This window comes from Halyomorpha halys, unplaced genomic scaffold, assembly GCF_000696795.3.
Source record: "Halyomorpha halys isolate HHAL.00 unplaced genomic scaffold, Hhal_1.1 Scaffold98.1, whole genome shotgun sequence".
Classification (NCBI taxonomy): domain Eukaryota; kingdom Metazoa; phylum Arthropoda; class Insecta; order Hemiptera; family Pentatomidae; genus Halyomorpha; species Halyomorpha halys.
The window spans coordinates 247,259-263,030 of NW_027107309.1; the positions used below are offsets into that span (position 1 = coordinate 247,259).

The 15,772-nt window shown below is 28.0% G+C and overlaps 2 protein-coding genes across 12 annotated transcripts in view; one reads left to right on the plus strand and one right to left on the minus strand.

The window, feature by feature from the left end:
- Positions 1-12,806, plus strand: part of kel (kelch protein) — a 53,709-nt gene extending 40,903 nt beyond the window's left edge. For 5 of the 9 annotated variants that reach the window (XM_067045580.1, XM_067045583.1, XM_067045582.1 and 2 more), the window contains 4 exons: positions 871-985; positions 1,823-1,963; positions 2,196-2,359; positions 12,579-12,805. In XM_067045580.1, the coding sequence (XP_066901681.1) occupies positions 871-985; positions 1,823-1,963; positions 2,196-2,359; positions 12,579-12,695 (537 nt within the window). In that variant the 3' untranslated portion in view covers positions 12,696-12,805. Of the gene's footprint in view, positions 1-870; positions 986-1,822; positions 1,964-2,195; positions 11,411-12,578 lie in introns of those variants that run through there. The other 4 variants (XM_067045577.1, XM_067045581.1, XM_067045579.1 and 1 more) reach the window with 3 other exon arrangements.
- Positions 10,925-15,772, minus strand: part of LOC106677403 (uncharacterized) — a 70,777-nt gene continuing 65,929 nt past the window's right edge. For all 3 annotated transcript variants that reach the window (XM_014415325.3, XM_014415327.3, XM_014415326.3), the window contains exons 3-7: positions 14,426-14,647; positions 14,128-14,336; positions 13,440-13,548; positions 13,240-13,356; positions 10,925-11,646 (exon numbers count right to left, since the gene is read on the minus strand). In XM_014415325.3, coding sequence (XP_014270811.1) covers positions 11,506-11,646; positions 13,240-13,356; positions 13,440-13,548; positions 14,128-14,336; positions 14,426-14,647 — 798 coding nt within the window. In that variant the 3' untranslated portion in view covers positions 10,925-11,505. The remainder of the gene's footprint in view (positions 11,647-13,239; positions 13,357-13,439; positions 13,549-14,127; positions 14,337-14,425; positions 14,648-15,772) is intronic.

Genomic DNA, 15,772 nt, shown 5'->3' on the forward strand with positions numbered 1-15,772 from the left:
TGTTACTTGGTTTTTTTTTTTATTCTTTTCATTATATCTTTGTATTTTTATTTCTATCATTTTATCTTAACATAGTTTCATTTTGTATCTTGTTAGCCCTGATGAAGCCCTGCAAAGTGGGGCGAAACGTTGGAAAATAAATAGTTGTAAACTATTTTTATTTCTCTTTTGACCGCAACCCTGACCATCTCCCTATATATATATGTTAATATTCACACTGTTATTCACATATAAGTCACTTACCCATTTTATCATATATTTCACTTTCTGTCATATTGTTCATATTGTACATATCTTCTTACCTCATATTATATTTCATGTTTCCCTGTTATCAATCTGCTACTGTCTTAATTCCATGGTTATCAATCAGCTATTTTGTATTATTCAATTCAATATTTTGTATAATTCCAAATTTGTTAGTATACTATTTCTTTTCAATTTTATGTTTCTCTAAATGATGGTTATCTCTTTTGTTCTATTGCCCGGATGAAGACCTGAACCTTAGGTCGAAATGTTGGCATAAATAAATAATTTTTTGTTTATTTATTTATTTTATTTTTTTTGCTGATCGCACCCCCAACCATCTTCTCCAATTAGTAATCTACGGTCAACTATCTACACTTAAATATTATTTTATTATTACTTTGAAATAGATTTACAATATATGACTTTGGTATTGCATCACATTTATCCAATTCATAGTTTTGGGTTCATTTTAAATCTTCTAGATGAGAGCCGCTTTTAGCTGAAATAAAAATCAACCTGATAGGTTCATAAAATATTAATTAGTGGTTAAACAAATGTGTAAGTTAAGTGTTTATCAGAGCAAATATTCCATCTGATTTTGCTCATTATAACTCAATTTTGTAGGTTGGAGGTTATGATGGGGCTTCTCGTCAGTGCTTGAGCTCTGTTGAGTGTTATAATGCTGACACTGATGAATGGACCCCTGTGGCTGATATGGCTGCACGAAGAAGTGGAGCAGGTATGTAGTATTCTTGGTAAATATTGTTTTAAGTATATGTATTGAATTATTTAATTACTCTCCTACTGAATTTACTATTTGTATAGTGCATTAGTTGTAGTTTTGTTTCATCATTGTGTGTATTCTCAGAACATCCTTAAAGAAAACCATTATATCCCAAATATTTAAATTATAAATGAAGGTTAAACTTGTTTTATAAATTGAGTAAATTTTTATTTAAATAAATGCCAGCTGGTTTGTGTTAAAATATGTTAGTTAAACATGAAGAAAGAATGGATAGAATAATTTGGCAGTTTAATTCATTATCCCATCTGCATATTTTTGAGAATCCTTTTAATAATAGGTTTATAAGAAAATCTGTAAAACTCTTATTCATTTATTTCCTAATAGTGTGATAAGAATTATGTGTTTCTGAATATATTTAAAAATCACATTTTTCTATTTAGTAATATTGCTCAAGTAGTGAGTGAATGATTCAATATGTTGCATGAATGTGGAAAACATTTCATTGATTTTAGAACTTTAAGGGTTATTCTGTGTTCAAAATCATAACTATTTTATTATCAGTGCTTGTAAAATTACTTAAATACCAGTCTAATAAAGTAGGCAAAAAAAGTAACAGTGACAAAATTCAAAAATAGTATTTTCAGAAACATTTCTCAAAAAAACTCAAATATTGCATTTATATATGGATAACTCATGTAATAATTAATGACCTACATACATGAGTTCTGGAAGTCAGCCAATTTTTTATTATTGTTTCAATTCAGTGTTATTCATTTTCCAACTTTACTAAATAGTCTTTTATCTTCTTTTATTATTATTTTTTTTTTTTAGGTGTAGGCGTCTTGGATGGAATCCTTTATGCTGTTGGAGGCCATGACGGACCTCTAGTCCGGAAGTCAGTAGAAGCATTTGACCCCGAAACTGGTTGTTGGACTCCAGTATCCGATATGGCTCTCTGCAGACGTAATGCTGGTATATATATATATTTTTTTTTTTTTTTTTACTTTCAATCTCAACATAGATTAATTAAATTAAATTAAATTAAAAGTCAATACAATTTTAAAGTACTGGTTATGGTAGTATATACTTAAACATTTTTTAATGATCTGGAGAACCATTTTAAAAAAAAAAGTTTCTCTCACACAATTTTATAAAAAAGGAAAAACAAAATTTGTTTGATAAATTATTGTTATTAATTTTGTAGGTGTGGTGGCTTTGAAAGGTCTTTTGTATGTTGTTGGTGGTGACGACGGCACATCCAACCTATCATCAGTAGAAGTTTACCATCCAAAATCGAATACTTGGAGTATGCTTCCGTCCTGCATGAGCATCGGACGTTCCTATGCTGGTGTGGCTATTATCGACAAAGTACCACATTCAGTTTCTTAATATTTATAAGTTTAGGAACAAATTGAAAGTTTTAGATTCGGGATCAGAGTTGTGCACATACTTGTTGTATTATATTAGAAAAAAAAATCCAATTTTAATTTTAAATTAAATTTTTCGGTTTTATAATTATTTAATACGTATGTTTTCAATATCTTTTTATGTCCTCAGTTTTTATTGTGATTATTTAGGTTTAAAATAATTCCTTGTGATTGAATTAAAATGTTCCTTTGGCTCTCCATTGTTATTAGGTTTTGCGGTCAAACCTCTGTAACCTTGGTTCATTGATAAAAATTGTAATTATATAAAACTTGAAATTTATATTTGGCACATTTATTAATGTTCATTGTGCATACTGAAAACGATTATAATTAAATTTTTAGGGTCTGAGAAATTTATAATTCAAGTTAAATAATTGAAGATTTACTTCAGGACTCAATTGTATTTAATTCCATTTTACAAAATAGTCGTAGTTTCTTATCATTTTAGGTAAAACTTTAATGTCCTGTAGTTCAGGTAATGTCCTCATTTAGAATTTAAGATAATTAAGTTTTTCTAAGGATTCATCATTTTAATATGAGAGGACCAAATACTTTAGAATTAATTTTTGTTATTATTTACACATTTTGTTTTTAACTTGGTGCCCATGGTTTGTAAGTTAGTGTTCAAATTTAACAGGAAGAAAATAAGCATTATTTTTATCTTTTTTTTTTTTATAAACAATTTTTATAGTCCAACATTTATTAATTCGAAACATTGGGTAATCATACAAGATGTTATATTAGGAACATAGAATGAATGAAGAACATAGTAGAGGATTTGGTGAAGTGGAAGAAAGACAGTATTTTTTCAGTCCCATCAAGTTAGTAAATACATTGATACATCATCTTAGGAAATACATCAAGCTAATAAATACATCATAGTAGTTTAACCAACTCCTATGATGAGTTTATGTGTTTTTTTAATAAAGAAGTTCAAATTAAGAAAACAATTTTATGTTTGTCTTATTTTGAACATAGTTTCTTTTTTTTCCTTTGTTTAAATGGTACTCTCTGAACGCCTGATTATTTATTAATTCAACTTGTTGGTCCATTAATTGTCAGATTATCAAGATTGGCTAATACAGAATGTTTTATCTCGGAATAATATAAATTATTATTGAAAAATTTTTGGTCTAGGGATGTTAAATATATATGGAGTTTCAACTGTGGTTTCAACTTTGTATATAGCATTAGATTTGTATTTATGTAAGGATTTTATTGATTCATTTTCCTCTACGATGTGTTCACTGCACTTATGCCATTAAGTTAATTTAAACCAGTAATTGCCTTTTACGGACTTGGATTAGTATTGTTTATCTAAAATTTATCTCAGGTGTTTTAGCAACTATGTACCTCGGTGTGAAATATATTTTTATACATATAAGGGCTTTCTGAAGATTTGAAATATTTCTCAGTGTTTCATCATATTTTTTAAAATTAACTACTTTAATCTGTAATTTAGGATTAATGAGGTGTCCTGTTAGCCTTATCAAGTATATTGAGACCCCTTAAAATATTTTAATGTTTGAATATTATACCCTCCTTCCTGATTTTCTGGATATAAAGCTTATAGTTTATTCCTTCTTTGACAGACTGTTTTCCTGTTTCATTATCTGCTATATTGTTACTGGAGACAAGATTTTTATGCAATTATATATTTATTTATTTTTTTTAATGAAAATGGTATATAATATATATTTCAGAATTAAAAGTTTTGAACCTATTTTTATTAGAATATTTGTGTGGTTCTCAAATGATGGACAACTTTCAAGCTCTTCTTAAATAAAATTGTTTCTAATTTACACTTATATGTTTTGGTTGGTTCTAAAATGACCTCCGGAATTTTCATTTTATGTACCTCCAATGACATATTAACATAATACATCAGTAATCTGAAAAGTTAAAATAAATTGATTTGTGAGTACACAATCTTAAAATGTACAATATTTTCAATTTTTGTTCCTGGGAAAACGTATGAAGGGTGTCATTGTGTCAGAGCAGGGATGCTCTAATAGTTTTGTAGAGGTAATATATTTTTATCTAGGTCATCCAAGCTCTATCAGAGCAAGTCCTTTTTTTTTAGCAAAAAACCTTTCTTTTACTAAAAGTTTTTGTCAAGTAACGGTATAGTCCCATTCTTAGTGTGGTCACCTGTCCACAATGAAATGGTTCCAGAAATTTCAAATTCTATCTACTGGTTGTTTCTATCTGAGACCTCAGAATGATACTTAGCCTCATCCCAGTATTTGAGGTCTGACCTAACTGTAATGAGTATAAAACTTTCAAATTAATATTTGTTGGGTAGATATTGCTAGTTCAAGTTTTTTCTGATTGTATTATTTAGAGCTAACCTAAGAACATTCAGATTTTTTTATTTTGAAATAATTAATGATTAAATAGTTATCTTAACTATTATATTTGTCTGATTATAGGTCGAGATTTTTTTTCTGGAATTATATCAGAGGCTGCTCTATATTCAGGGTTGACTTTGGGTTTGATCTAGAAAAATTTAAGTTAGACCAGCCTCTTGGCTTAAATCACTTCATAGTTTATTTACGTTTCTATTTTTGTAATGGGAGGGAGACTAAATATAGCTTATATTGATAATAAGTGAATTATTCACATATTTCACAGGAAGATAAAACACAATAATAAAATATGTTCAAAACGTGATCAGGAATGATACTTACATTTACAAACAGTGTAAATTTAAACTGAAATTTGAGTAGAAAATGAAGGTTATATGGAACTAAAACTAAGGAATAACTGACCTAAGTAGAACTTAAAATTATGAATTGCGAATACTAACCTAATGTTGAAACTAAAAACTATGTGCTAATTTCACAGTATATTCATAATATTAGTATCATATAAGTCGTTCATTTCAAAAACCCATCCAAATTCAGTTAAAATTATTGGATTTGGGTGAATTTTGGGAATAAATTATTCTTACAGTATATGATATTATGACATTATTGTCTACACAGTACTTTATTTGACCATACTGGTTTCTTTTTGAGATATTTACATTTATTTTGTATTAGTACTTAGTTTCATTTCTACTCCATTACACTTTTCCCTGAAAATCACTCAATTCGTGCCTTAACATCTGAATCATTCACGACGGCAATAGAGTTAATATTTTTAATCAACATGTTAATCACCTGCTTGGTTATATTGTCAATGTTTTCTGTGGGCTTTCTTCGAGAATGTTTTGTTTTCCCTGCAAAGTGAGTATATAAGTGTGTTATTTTTATTTTTTTTTTTTCTTCTGCTATTTTGGATTATTTGAGTGATAAGACCACAAAAGTTGGGATTACTCAGGTTTCTCTGAGTGTTTTTATTTGTAAATAAAACTAAAAGAAGTTTTGGTAGGTTTTGATATAGTTATTTCTCTGTAATAAATTTACCTATCTGTAAATATAAAAGGAATCTTGATGATTCTGAATAATATAATTCATTAATTCAAAAATTTTCTTAAAATAGAGGTGTACCCTAACAGAAATCTTTTATGTTTTCCCTGTATTTGCTAATATAAAAGTTATAATTTTCTCATCTAGATAAGCTACAAGAAGAAGAAATTGCACTAGTTTTAATATTATAGGAATATTTTATGAAAGTGAAATTAAGTGTTAATTCGAAATCTTTGTTTTTTTTCATTTATTGGTTCATTTTACGTTCATAGGGCCATGCGTTCCTGTATGGTAATGCAACTGGTGTGATGTTCAGAAATTAATTTAGAATATGTTATGGTTTTAACCTTAAACTATTTCGTGAAACAGGTGCAAAGTCATTTTCCCTTTAATTTAATATCAATTCTGACTAGCATATTCATTTTAAAACTGTTTTATTCACTTTGTTATTCTCCTACACTCTTCATCTTTCTTGGAAATAAATATAAAACTAATTATAGTATTGTTATTCTCCAAAAATTTTATAGTATTAATTAAGAAACATTTTGGATGTTTGGTTTCACGTCAGAAGTGTTGGCGTAATTTGATCATGTTTGTTTAGGTTGCATCCTTTTTAAAAGAGGTGTAAACTTATCTGTTATCATACAGTAATGCTCAGTGTTCAATGTGTTGTTTATTGTTTTCTGAAATGGCAAGTTTCATTGACAAGGAACCATCTCTAAAAATAAAATTTTGTGTATTTGTTTTAATTAGTTTTATTTTTGTTATAAAAAAATTGAATATTCTCGAATTAAAACAAAAAACTTTTTCTAAGTGAAGTTTCTGTAAATCTTTTTGACTAGGGTTAATCACAAAATCAATAGTTAAGTTTCTAGATTTTTTGTGTTTTTGAGAGGAATAAAACTATTGCTGATGAACCTTTTTCATTAAAATTAATAAGTAAAATTAGAAAAACATACTTTTTTGTTTATACCTGGATAGTTCATATTCGTTTTTATAATTGATTACATTTTAAGTGGGAAAAAAAATTTAAAAATAGAAATATTCACCTCAATAATTCATAACAATAAACTAGAAAAAGTTGAAGGCTGATTCATGATAGTGCATGTCTCCAGCGTTAGTTTATGGTAATAGGCAAAATTTACAAAACCTGTAAACTGTTTATCAAAATTTAATTTGAATATTATTTGATGTGATGATTCCAACTATTTCCATAAAATGTAGGAATAATAATTGTGGTGCTAATGGTTAAGCTATTTATTTCTTAATTTCTTCATATGCTGTAGCTACCAATTAAGTTCCTAAACTTAGTTTAATTTATATCAAACCTAAAAAAATATATTTAAATATTCTACTCTTCCTTTAACTCGGGCATTAAGGAGGGCTTCAAGCTCAATATTTAATGACTCCTTTCTTTAACTTTAGGGACACTTCTGTGCTGTTATATTTTTGTTAGTAGTTCATATTATTGTTATTATTATATAATTCACAAAAATTCAACTGAAGACAAGTATGAATTTAAAATAAAGATAAGAGAAAGTTTGATTTCATAACTAAAAAAAAATTAAAACATTAGCAGTAAATTTCTGTTAAATTTTATATCCCAAGGCGTTAATAATTCAGAAAGCTTCAAATACTTTGTAGTAACTAAACTCTCCTGTTTACTTATTGTTCTAAAACTCTCAGCTTCTTCTTGTTACCGTCAATGAATCTTCATGTTATGTATGAATCTCAGGTACAGATTATCACACTAGCATAATCTTGTCTTCTTAATACTTGTCAGAGACTAAATACAAACTTAATATTTGTCAGAAGCTTCTGTGAAAACTAACCACACTCAGTATATACCATATTGTCTGCCCTCTTCTTATTTCTACCTCTTGGACTTTATTTTGTCCTTAAAACATTTTGTAGTGCTCTCCATTAGTTTTTCTCCTCTGAAATGCTATAGGGTCAATATGAATTTTTAATATAAGTACTTCTATAACGTTGTCCATAATTAGACTCAATGTTACTTGTCTTTGGTACACCACTGAAACATCACTGCTGCAATTCATATCCGAAACATGTTCCTGTGTCTGCAGAGTATAATGAGTGTATGCCTGATACTTGAGTTCCATTGGAATAGGATCTCTAAAATAATGTTGTGCAACATTGTTTGGACATGTTCCTGGAAAATTTGGCTCATTTTCTCACATAATTGTTTTTACTATCATTAAAATTAGTTTGTGTAGTATTTTATATTATTCAATACGTGGATAACTGAAATTAATTTCCAACTATGAAAATATTCAAATTAACAGCAGCTTGTGGGATATCAAACATATCCAATACAATAATCCAATCAAACTTTTTTTTTGGTTTTAATTTTTAATATTATTTAAATTGAATTTTTATTTTATTTAAATTAAATTTTTATTTTTTATTAAAATTTAAACTGAATAGAAAGACCTATGTGAGTTAACTTCCAAAACTTTTGAGCAAAATTGCTCCTCGTGTGAATAACACCTCTTGTTGCAGACTGTCCCTAAACAACAGGGGCTAATTAGTAGCAATGTTCCAATGTGGACTAGGCCCAAGATGCTGTGTATGTGTGTGTAAATACCATAGAATCTAGAGATTCTCATATTACTGCTATAGAAATTTAACTACATTTAAGAAACTCACAAAGTTGTTCTGAAATTACACTTGGGACTTCTAACAATCAAAGTAATATAATCTAGAAATTAGCCATTTATGATATAATGTAATAATCAGTCAGTAGTGTCTGAATTTGTTTAGGCATCATAGCCATCTCGAGTCAGCAGTGTCATAGTTCAAATTTGGTCTTAATGGGTTGAAATTTTTTTCGTGGTGGCCTACGGAAAGAATCTCGATCTTCTCACTCAGGCTAAAATAGGTTTCTAACCGATACAAATACTACCCATATTCCAGAATTCTTCAGATAGGAGACATAAAAATTAGTTTAATTTTTTTCTGTATTCTATATAAATAAAAAATAAAAAAATTTGGCCCAACTCAAAAGTATGAAACTTTTGTTTCGTGGTCCCTTGGTGCTCAACAGATTACATGAATATTTGAGGCAAGTGAGATGGAATCATGTCCTCAATCCATTCAGAAGTTTTTGTGACGTAACTAGATATTTATAAAAGTTTGAGGCTTTTTACAATATGCAAACTTCTGGTATGAGTTTGGTTGATGTGCTGCAGCCTATGGAAGGTGAGGAGTTCATATTCACAAAGAATATTTCAAGCTTCTTCTTCATCCTCTAATGACTATTGTACAGCTGCATTTTTCACTTTTTTTGTAATATACTTACACCCAACTATTTAAATCAAAATATAAATTTGTTGTTAATTATTCTCATTTTACAGTGCCCGGTGACAACATATGTTGAATTTTATTTTATATCTGGAGTTTTTTTTTTTTTTTTTTACATCAATTTAGACGCAAGAAAATTGAAAAACCTCCATAATTGTGATATTTGTGTTTAATTCTGAATGATAATGTTAACGAATTTATTTCATCTTACTTTATAACATGAAAGTTAGTTTTATTTTGCTATAATTGTTGGTGTTGTATCTATTAGTAGCTTCTATAATTTCTTTATCAACCATGAAGCATCGGTTGAAGGCCATGCTTTAAAAAATATCAGTTCCTTTTTCCAGAATTGGGGTATTGTTTCAGACTAATACATTTTATAACCTCATGCCTTGAAACTGTTAGATTGAGGGTTGTTTGATGGTGCTTTTTGAAAAACATATTTTTAGGTTATTAAAGTAAGGCTACTAGAAAATTAGAAAATATGTTCCATATTTTAGAAATTTTATATAAAATTTTGGATTTTATCAAATACAAATTTATCTTATTTAGTTTGAGAGGTTTATCGCTGCTGCGGCAGAAGAACAAAGATACAACTGTAAAATTTGTGTAATTGACTGTATTAAGTTGGTGGGCTCAAAAATGGATATACTAGATGTTTGTAAATTGTTATAATTGTAGTTGAGAAATTCCTTCCTTGACAAAAGGATTTAATTTTTGTATATCAGATGTTTAGGATACAGAAATAATTAATTTGACCATTTCATTAAGTTTACTGTATGTTCATTTGTTAATCCATGAATGAATAAATAATTTTATATTCTGATAAACTACTTATTATCCATGAGGTATTAAAATAACGAGGAATATAAACATTAAATATAACTTTATTAAAATTACTTTGTTAAAAAATAACAACAGATAACATTTTGATTATAGTAAATAACATACACATTAATATCTATGAAATAGATTCTATAATATGTTAATTTTTATTTTCTACTTAGGCTTAACTACATACTAATTATACATATATATTATATTTTATTTTATAAACAAAATAAGACACAGCCTAACAGTAAAGCCTCTAGTATTGATGTAATGTTAAAAAAGAAGGTAACATTAATAAATGTGTTATTCAGTAACCTCAAACTCTTTCAGTAGCTGGCCTGATTTTTATTGAGATTTTCTTTTATAACTCTTTTAAAACATTGTAAATATTAATGTACTAATATTTAAAAAATGAATGTGAAAACTAATGTAGAAAAAGTTAAATGTTTAATTATTTATATATATCTTGAACAAATATTGTATGTCAGTAAAATTAAGGTTGTAATGAAATATTTTCTGTTGAATGATAAAAAAATAAATTTTTAAAATTTATTTTATTAAAAAAAATGTAAATTAGTATTTCTTATTTTTTATGTGTATAAAATGTAATTTTCCTGGTTTTGTGATACTTTCCTATTCATTCCTCCATTTGCTATTAATGTCAAGATGATTAGTTGAACTTTTAAATATGAAATTTTTCATATTAATTGCCATTAAATACATACTGTTTATACTTTTATGTAAATATTTAAAAATAAAAGGCAATCATAGTGTTGATGATTACTGTATCATTATTTGTATATGTTGTTAGATATAGTAATAAAACAAATATATATTTTATTATTTTAGTATATTTTTATGTTATATAAAATCCATTTGTACTATTTTCCAACTGATGAGAACTAAGAACTATAATGTTTATTTGATATCATACTAACGCCATATTTCAGTTTTTTTTTTTTTAAATAGCATTCTTCCCTCTGCTTTTTTTTTTTTTCTTGACAATCAAAATATATAATAAAAAATTTATCTATTTACCAAATAGAAATTATAGCGTTTTAGAATCACTATATAACGCCTATTATGGAACTCTTGTTTGTCCCAAAACTATTAATAGTTGTGTAATGTCAAAATTAAATTTATTTTAATAATTAAGATCTTTATTTAAAGAAGGCTCTTAAAGCATAGTATTTTATGTTTTATGGAAAATACATCGTTAATTCTCTCCTGAACTTTTTTGCTACTGTTTACATGTTTGTTGTGATACAAATTTATTGAAATAATGAATTTCAAAACAGTGTTTTGATGTTATATGACTCTGAAATAGGTGTATTGTTATTATTTATTAGAATTTGAAACCCGATAAATTCACAACATTTTTTGATTCTGATGCGTCATAGAAAATATATTTTCAGTTAAAAATTAGATTTGTTTGGCAAAAATAACTCTTATTTTGTACTAATTTGGTTGTTTTAGATCATAGATTTTTTGTTTGTTTTTTTTAATTAAATCTTCCTAAATCTTATGTTTGCTCTGGGGTTTGAGTATTGGTTTCAGATTCTGTTTTATGATCTGCGATGTAGGTTATTTCTTCTCCTTCTAGGGCTGGCCTTAATTGATGGGAAGGTACATCTAGGGTTGTTGGTGTCTCTGCTTCTTCTTTCTGAAATATGTAAATAACCGATAAGACCTAAATTTACAGGAGGGATTTATTATCTATTAACTATTAATAGATATTCAAGGTTTATATCATTTTAGATTTTATGTAGAAACCAGGAAATAAGAAAATTAATAATAATGTCTGGGAGTAAGAGGACATGCAAAAAACAGACTGATTTAAAACTTTTAAAGAATAAACGTAATGCTTAATTTATGAAATAGAACATGCAACTCTTACATTAAATTTCACCTTATTAACTAGATCTTCTATCAACCAATTACCACTTTTTTTAGGACTTTAGATTATTAAAACTTTGGAGGTCGTGAAGGTGAGTCAATCAATAAACCTTGGTCATTGATAAATTATCTTCATTCTTGTCTTAATAGTGCTACTCTAATCATTGGCACTTCATTTGATATGGTTAGAGATTTTTCATTACAGATAAATATACAGTCAAACTATGCGGATTAATAAAATATTGATACATGTCTTACAATTTCAGACGAAATAAGAAAAAAATAAGGTGAGCTAATGTAATTCATTAATTACATTAAGAGAGTGGGAAGTGGGTCACACGTTCAAAATTTGATACATTGATGATGTGGGTGGCCTTGCAGTAATTTTTTTTTTTACATTATCTCGTATCAGCATATGAGAGTATGTACAAAAACATTACTGTCCGTGCATATAATTTTGAACAACTGTACTGTCACAGGATAGAAACCTTTTGAAACAATGCATTTATTTGTTTGAAGTTTAGTTTGTTACTTAATTAAGTAAAAAATGTCTATTTATATATGGATTAGCTATTGATTGATGCTGTGAATGATCAAAGATAATTAATGATTGATTAAGTAAGTTTATTTAAAAAAAAACATTGCCAAAAATAATATTCTAGTTAAATTTTTGTCTTGATTGTACTCCATATGTTTCAGTTGTTCAAACAAAATACTGATAGAAAAAAGAGATATAACAGATCTTGCGAAAAGCTTACTGAAAAAACTGTAACCAGTGATTGGCTGGCTCGATGGAATATTCAAATGAAATATTGAAAGAGACACCTATTAATAATGTAATATATCAATTGTTTAAAATTTATCAAAGTTTTTAGATCTTAGAATTGTAAAAAAATTGTATAAATATAGAATTATTAACAGGAATCAGAAGTTTTCATTCTATAGAGTTAATCAACTATTTAAAAGTTGTAAGAAATAATGATAAAATATGAATATATATTATAGAATATGCTATCACATCTGTAAAGAAAGTAGATCCTCACTCATATCACTTTCATCCTCATACTTCAAATGTATTTAATGATGCAGATTATGTAAAGCTGACCATGTAAATTTTGTTTTAGAAGTTAGTTCATCAAAATGTTCTACTACCTTGACAGCTTTTGCTAAACATTTTACGGGTTCTATGAAATAGTTTGATAAGTAACAAAAATGTGGTTTCTCTCTCATGGAAGGTTGTCTTGGATCAATTTTCAGTTAAATATTATTAATATTTTATTGTTTCTTCGTAAATTATAGCCATGCACCTCAATGTACTAAGGCTTTGCTTTGTTATGACTATCAGTAAAACATATTTTACCTCACTATGATGCAATTGGTGATGCCTATGATGGTGGTGGCCTGTATCCATTCTTGACAGGAACGCCCTCAATTTTCCCAAGTCTACCTTCACTTGTTCATCATCACCATCACCTTGCTTCAATCAATTTATGTTAAATAAAAGTACTGTTAACTTTTGAGATAATTTCAATTATTTTCACACTAATTTGTAATGGCTACCTGATTACTGTTGAGAACTTCATCATCTCCTGATATTTGGGATATAAGGTCCTGGACTTCTCCCACACCTTCTCCTTCTTCACTAAGCATCTTCAAGAGAAGGCTTAACCTGAATGTAAAAACATAAATATTTAGTTAATATAAATGTTAACTAGATCTTTGATTTAGAAATAAAGAAAATAACAGTTTTTTTTATATATATGTACAAGAGAACTGAAACTGAGTGGATCATATTTTTTTCTGAATTCATATATTTAATCTTTAACTTAAAAACTGTTTAACATTTAAAAGAAAGTCCACCTGACTCAAGCTCTTATAAAAGTTCTATTAGTTACTGTTATTGAAACAGTTTTTGGGTTATTGACATTCCCTAGGTAGACATGATTCACATTAGGCAAGTTTTTCCCATTCAATTAATTTAAATGGTAATTTTTTTAAATTTCAGTAACAAAATTGTTTGGGATTAACTAGATTTTTTTTTGTAATCAAGAAACATTATTTATTTAAGTATATTAGAACATGCTTAGCATACATTTTTTCCAAAATTTAATAGACTGAATAAAACTAAATTAAATCTAAAATAGTCCTTGAAATAATTTTTAAATACAAATGTACTCGTGCATTGATAGCATGATTTTTTAAATAATTGTAATAATGTTAATATAAAGTACATAAAATATTCTTATACCTCTCAGAATGCTTGAGTTTGCCATGGGTGGTTGTGTTAGACCTATGCAAAGATAGGAGCCCCAAAAGCTGAGGTACATCTGCTGGTGACACGGCCGCTCCTTCCTCACCAACTTTTTCTGGAGGTGCTGGGCATGATAGGCAAGAACAGTCCTCAATCACCTCAACTTTTTTTGTCAGCTCTACCTCATTTTCACAGCTTAGTTTGACCTACGGCACAACAATTGTTAATTAAAAGATTCAAATTTGACCAATACTTGGACTGAATATGTATTGTTCTTTTACTGATAAACACTTACATGTTTCCACGACACCGACCTCGGCTGACATGAGTCGCAGTAAGGCAAAACTTCTCCCGGAGCTGTAGGTTCAGTTCGGGGTATTGAGTATGAGAAGCAAGCCCCTACGCATACATTATTGTCAACTTCTGTTTGAGCGCAGCCTGGGTGTCCAACAACCTGCTTTATTGGTGTTGTTTTGCACCAGGAGTGTTTCTCTGGGTATAGAACTATGTTATGAACCTAGGAAATGTAAAAAAAAATCAGTAATGTCTTACTTTTAAAGAAAATATTAATGTTATTTGAAAGATATTTTATTATTTTCTATCTTAGTGATCAAAAGATGAATGTAATTATAATAAAATAACATTTTTAGTAATTAATAGTTTTCTCATAAAATTAAGAGGCATTGTTTATTAGCTATCTCATATAACCCAACTTTTTTATGTTAAAGCATTGCAGCTATACATGTTCTTAATGTATACACAAAACTCATTAAAATAGTAATTGATCACACCATATGGTGCAGGCTTTTTGAGGTTCCACTCTTCTAGATGGGATATAGGATATACCTGTCTATCAAAATAGCACAATACGTGCATTTTTGCTGTTTTGTAGAAATAAATTGATTTGGGAAAATCCCTTGAGCTAAAAAAATATGTGATATTTTTATGTAAAAAATATGTATTTTTATTCATGTATTATACTACGCCTAGATTATTAGATTTAATCTTTTTAAAAGCTAGTATTTCTTAATTTAGATCGCGCTTAATGTAAATCATTTTCAAAATTGTTATATATTGATGATTGTATGTGGATGATTAGAGAAAGGGGGGGTGTTCTTGAAGATTTATATTTTTTGATCACAGGTGTTTGGAGAGACAAAAAGATTTCTCGAATTCCTCTACGTGGGAGGCCGGTGCCACATTGTGCATGATTAATGATAAACCGGCGGACTGGTGAATAGTGAATAGCGAATTAGTTAACGAGATACAAACTGTCTCTAATCTGCACACGTGGTGGCAACACTGCGTTTCAACTATTAAGTTCTCAATTCAATTTACTATCTACGATTGGTATTTGAAGTATGTTTTTGAACATTTATATTGAGCAATTACTCTTCGTTATTTGTGTGGATTTAGACAATGTGTTCTACATTATCCTTTAATACGTGAGTAAAATATTCTTGTTCCTTTGTTTGATCTTATTTCTGAATAAGATATAGTTTTATTCATGAATTAGAAACCTGTTGTACCATACATCTAGCATGATAATAAGTTTAGCATTGAACTGAATAAACATATATTTTTAATCAGTTGTAACTTATTGTAATCCATTTATGGGTCTTCATTTTCCAAAGGAAACCGA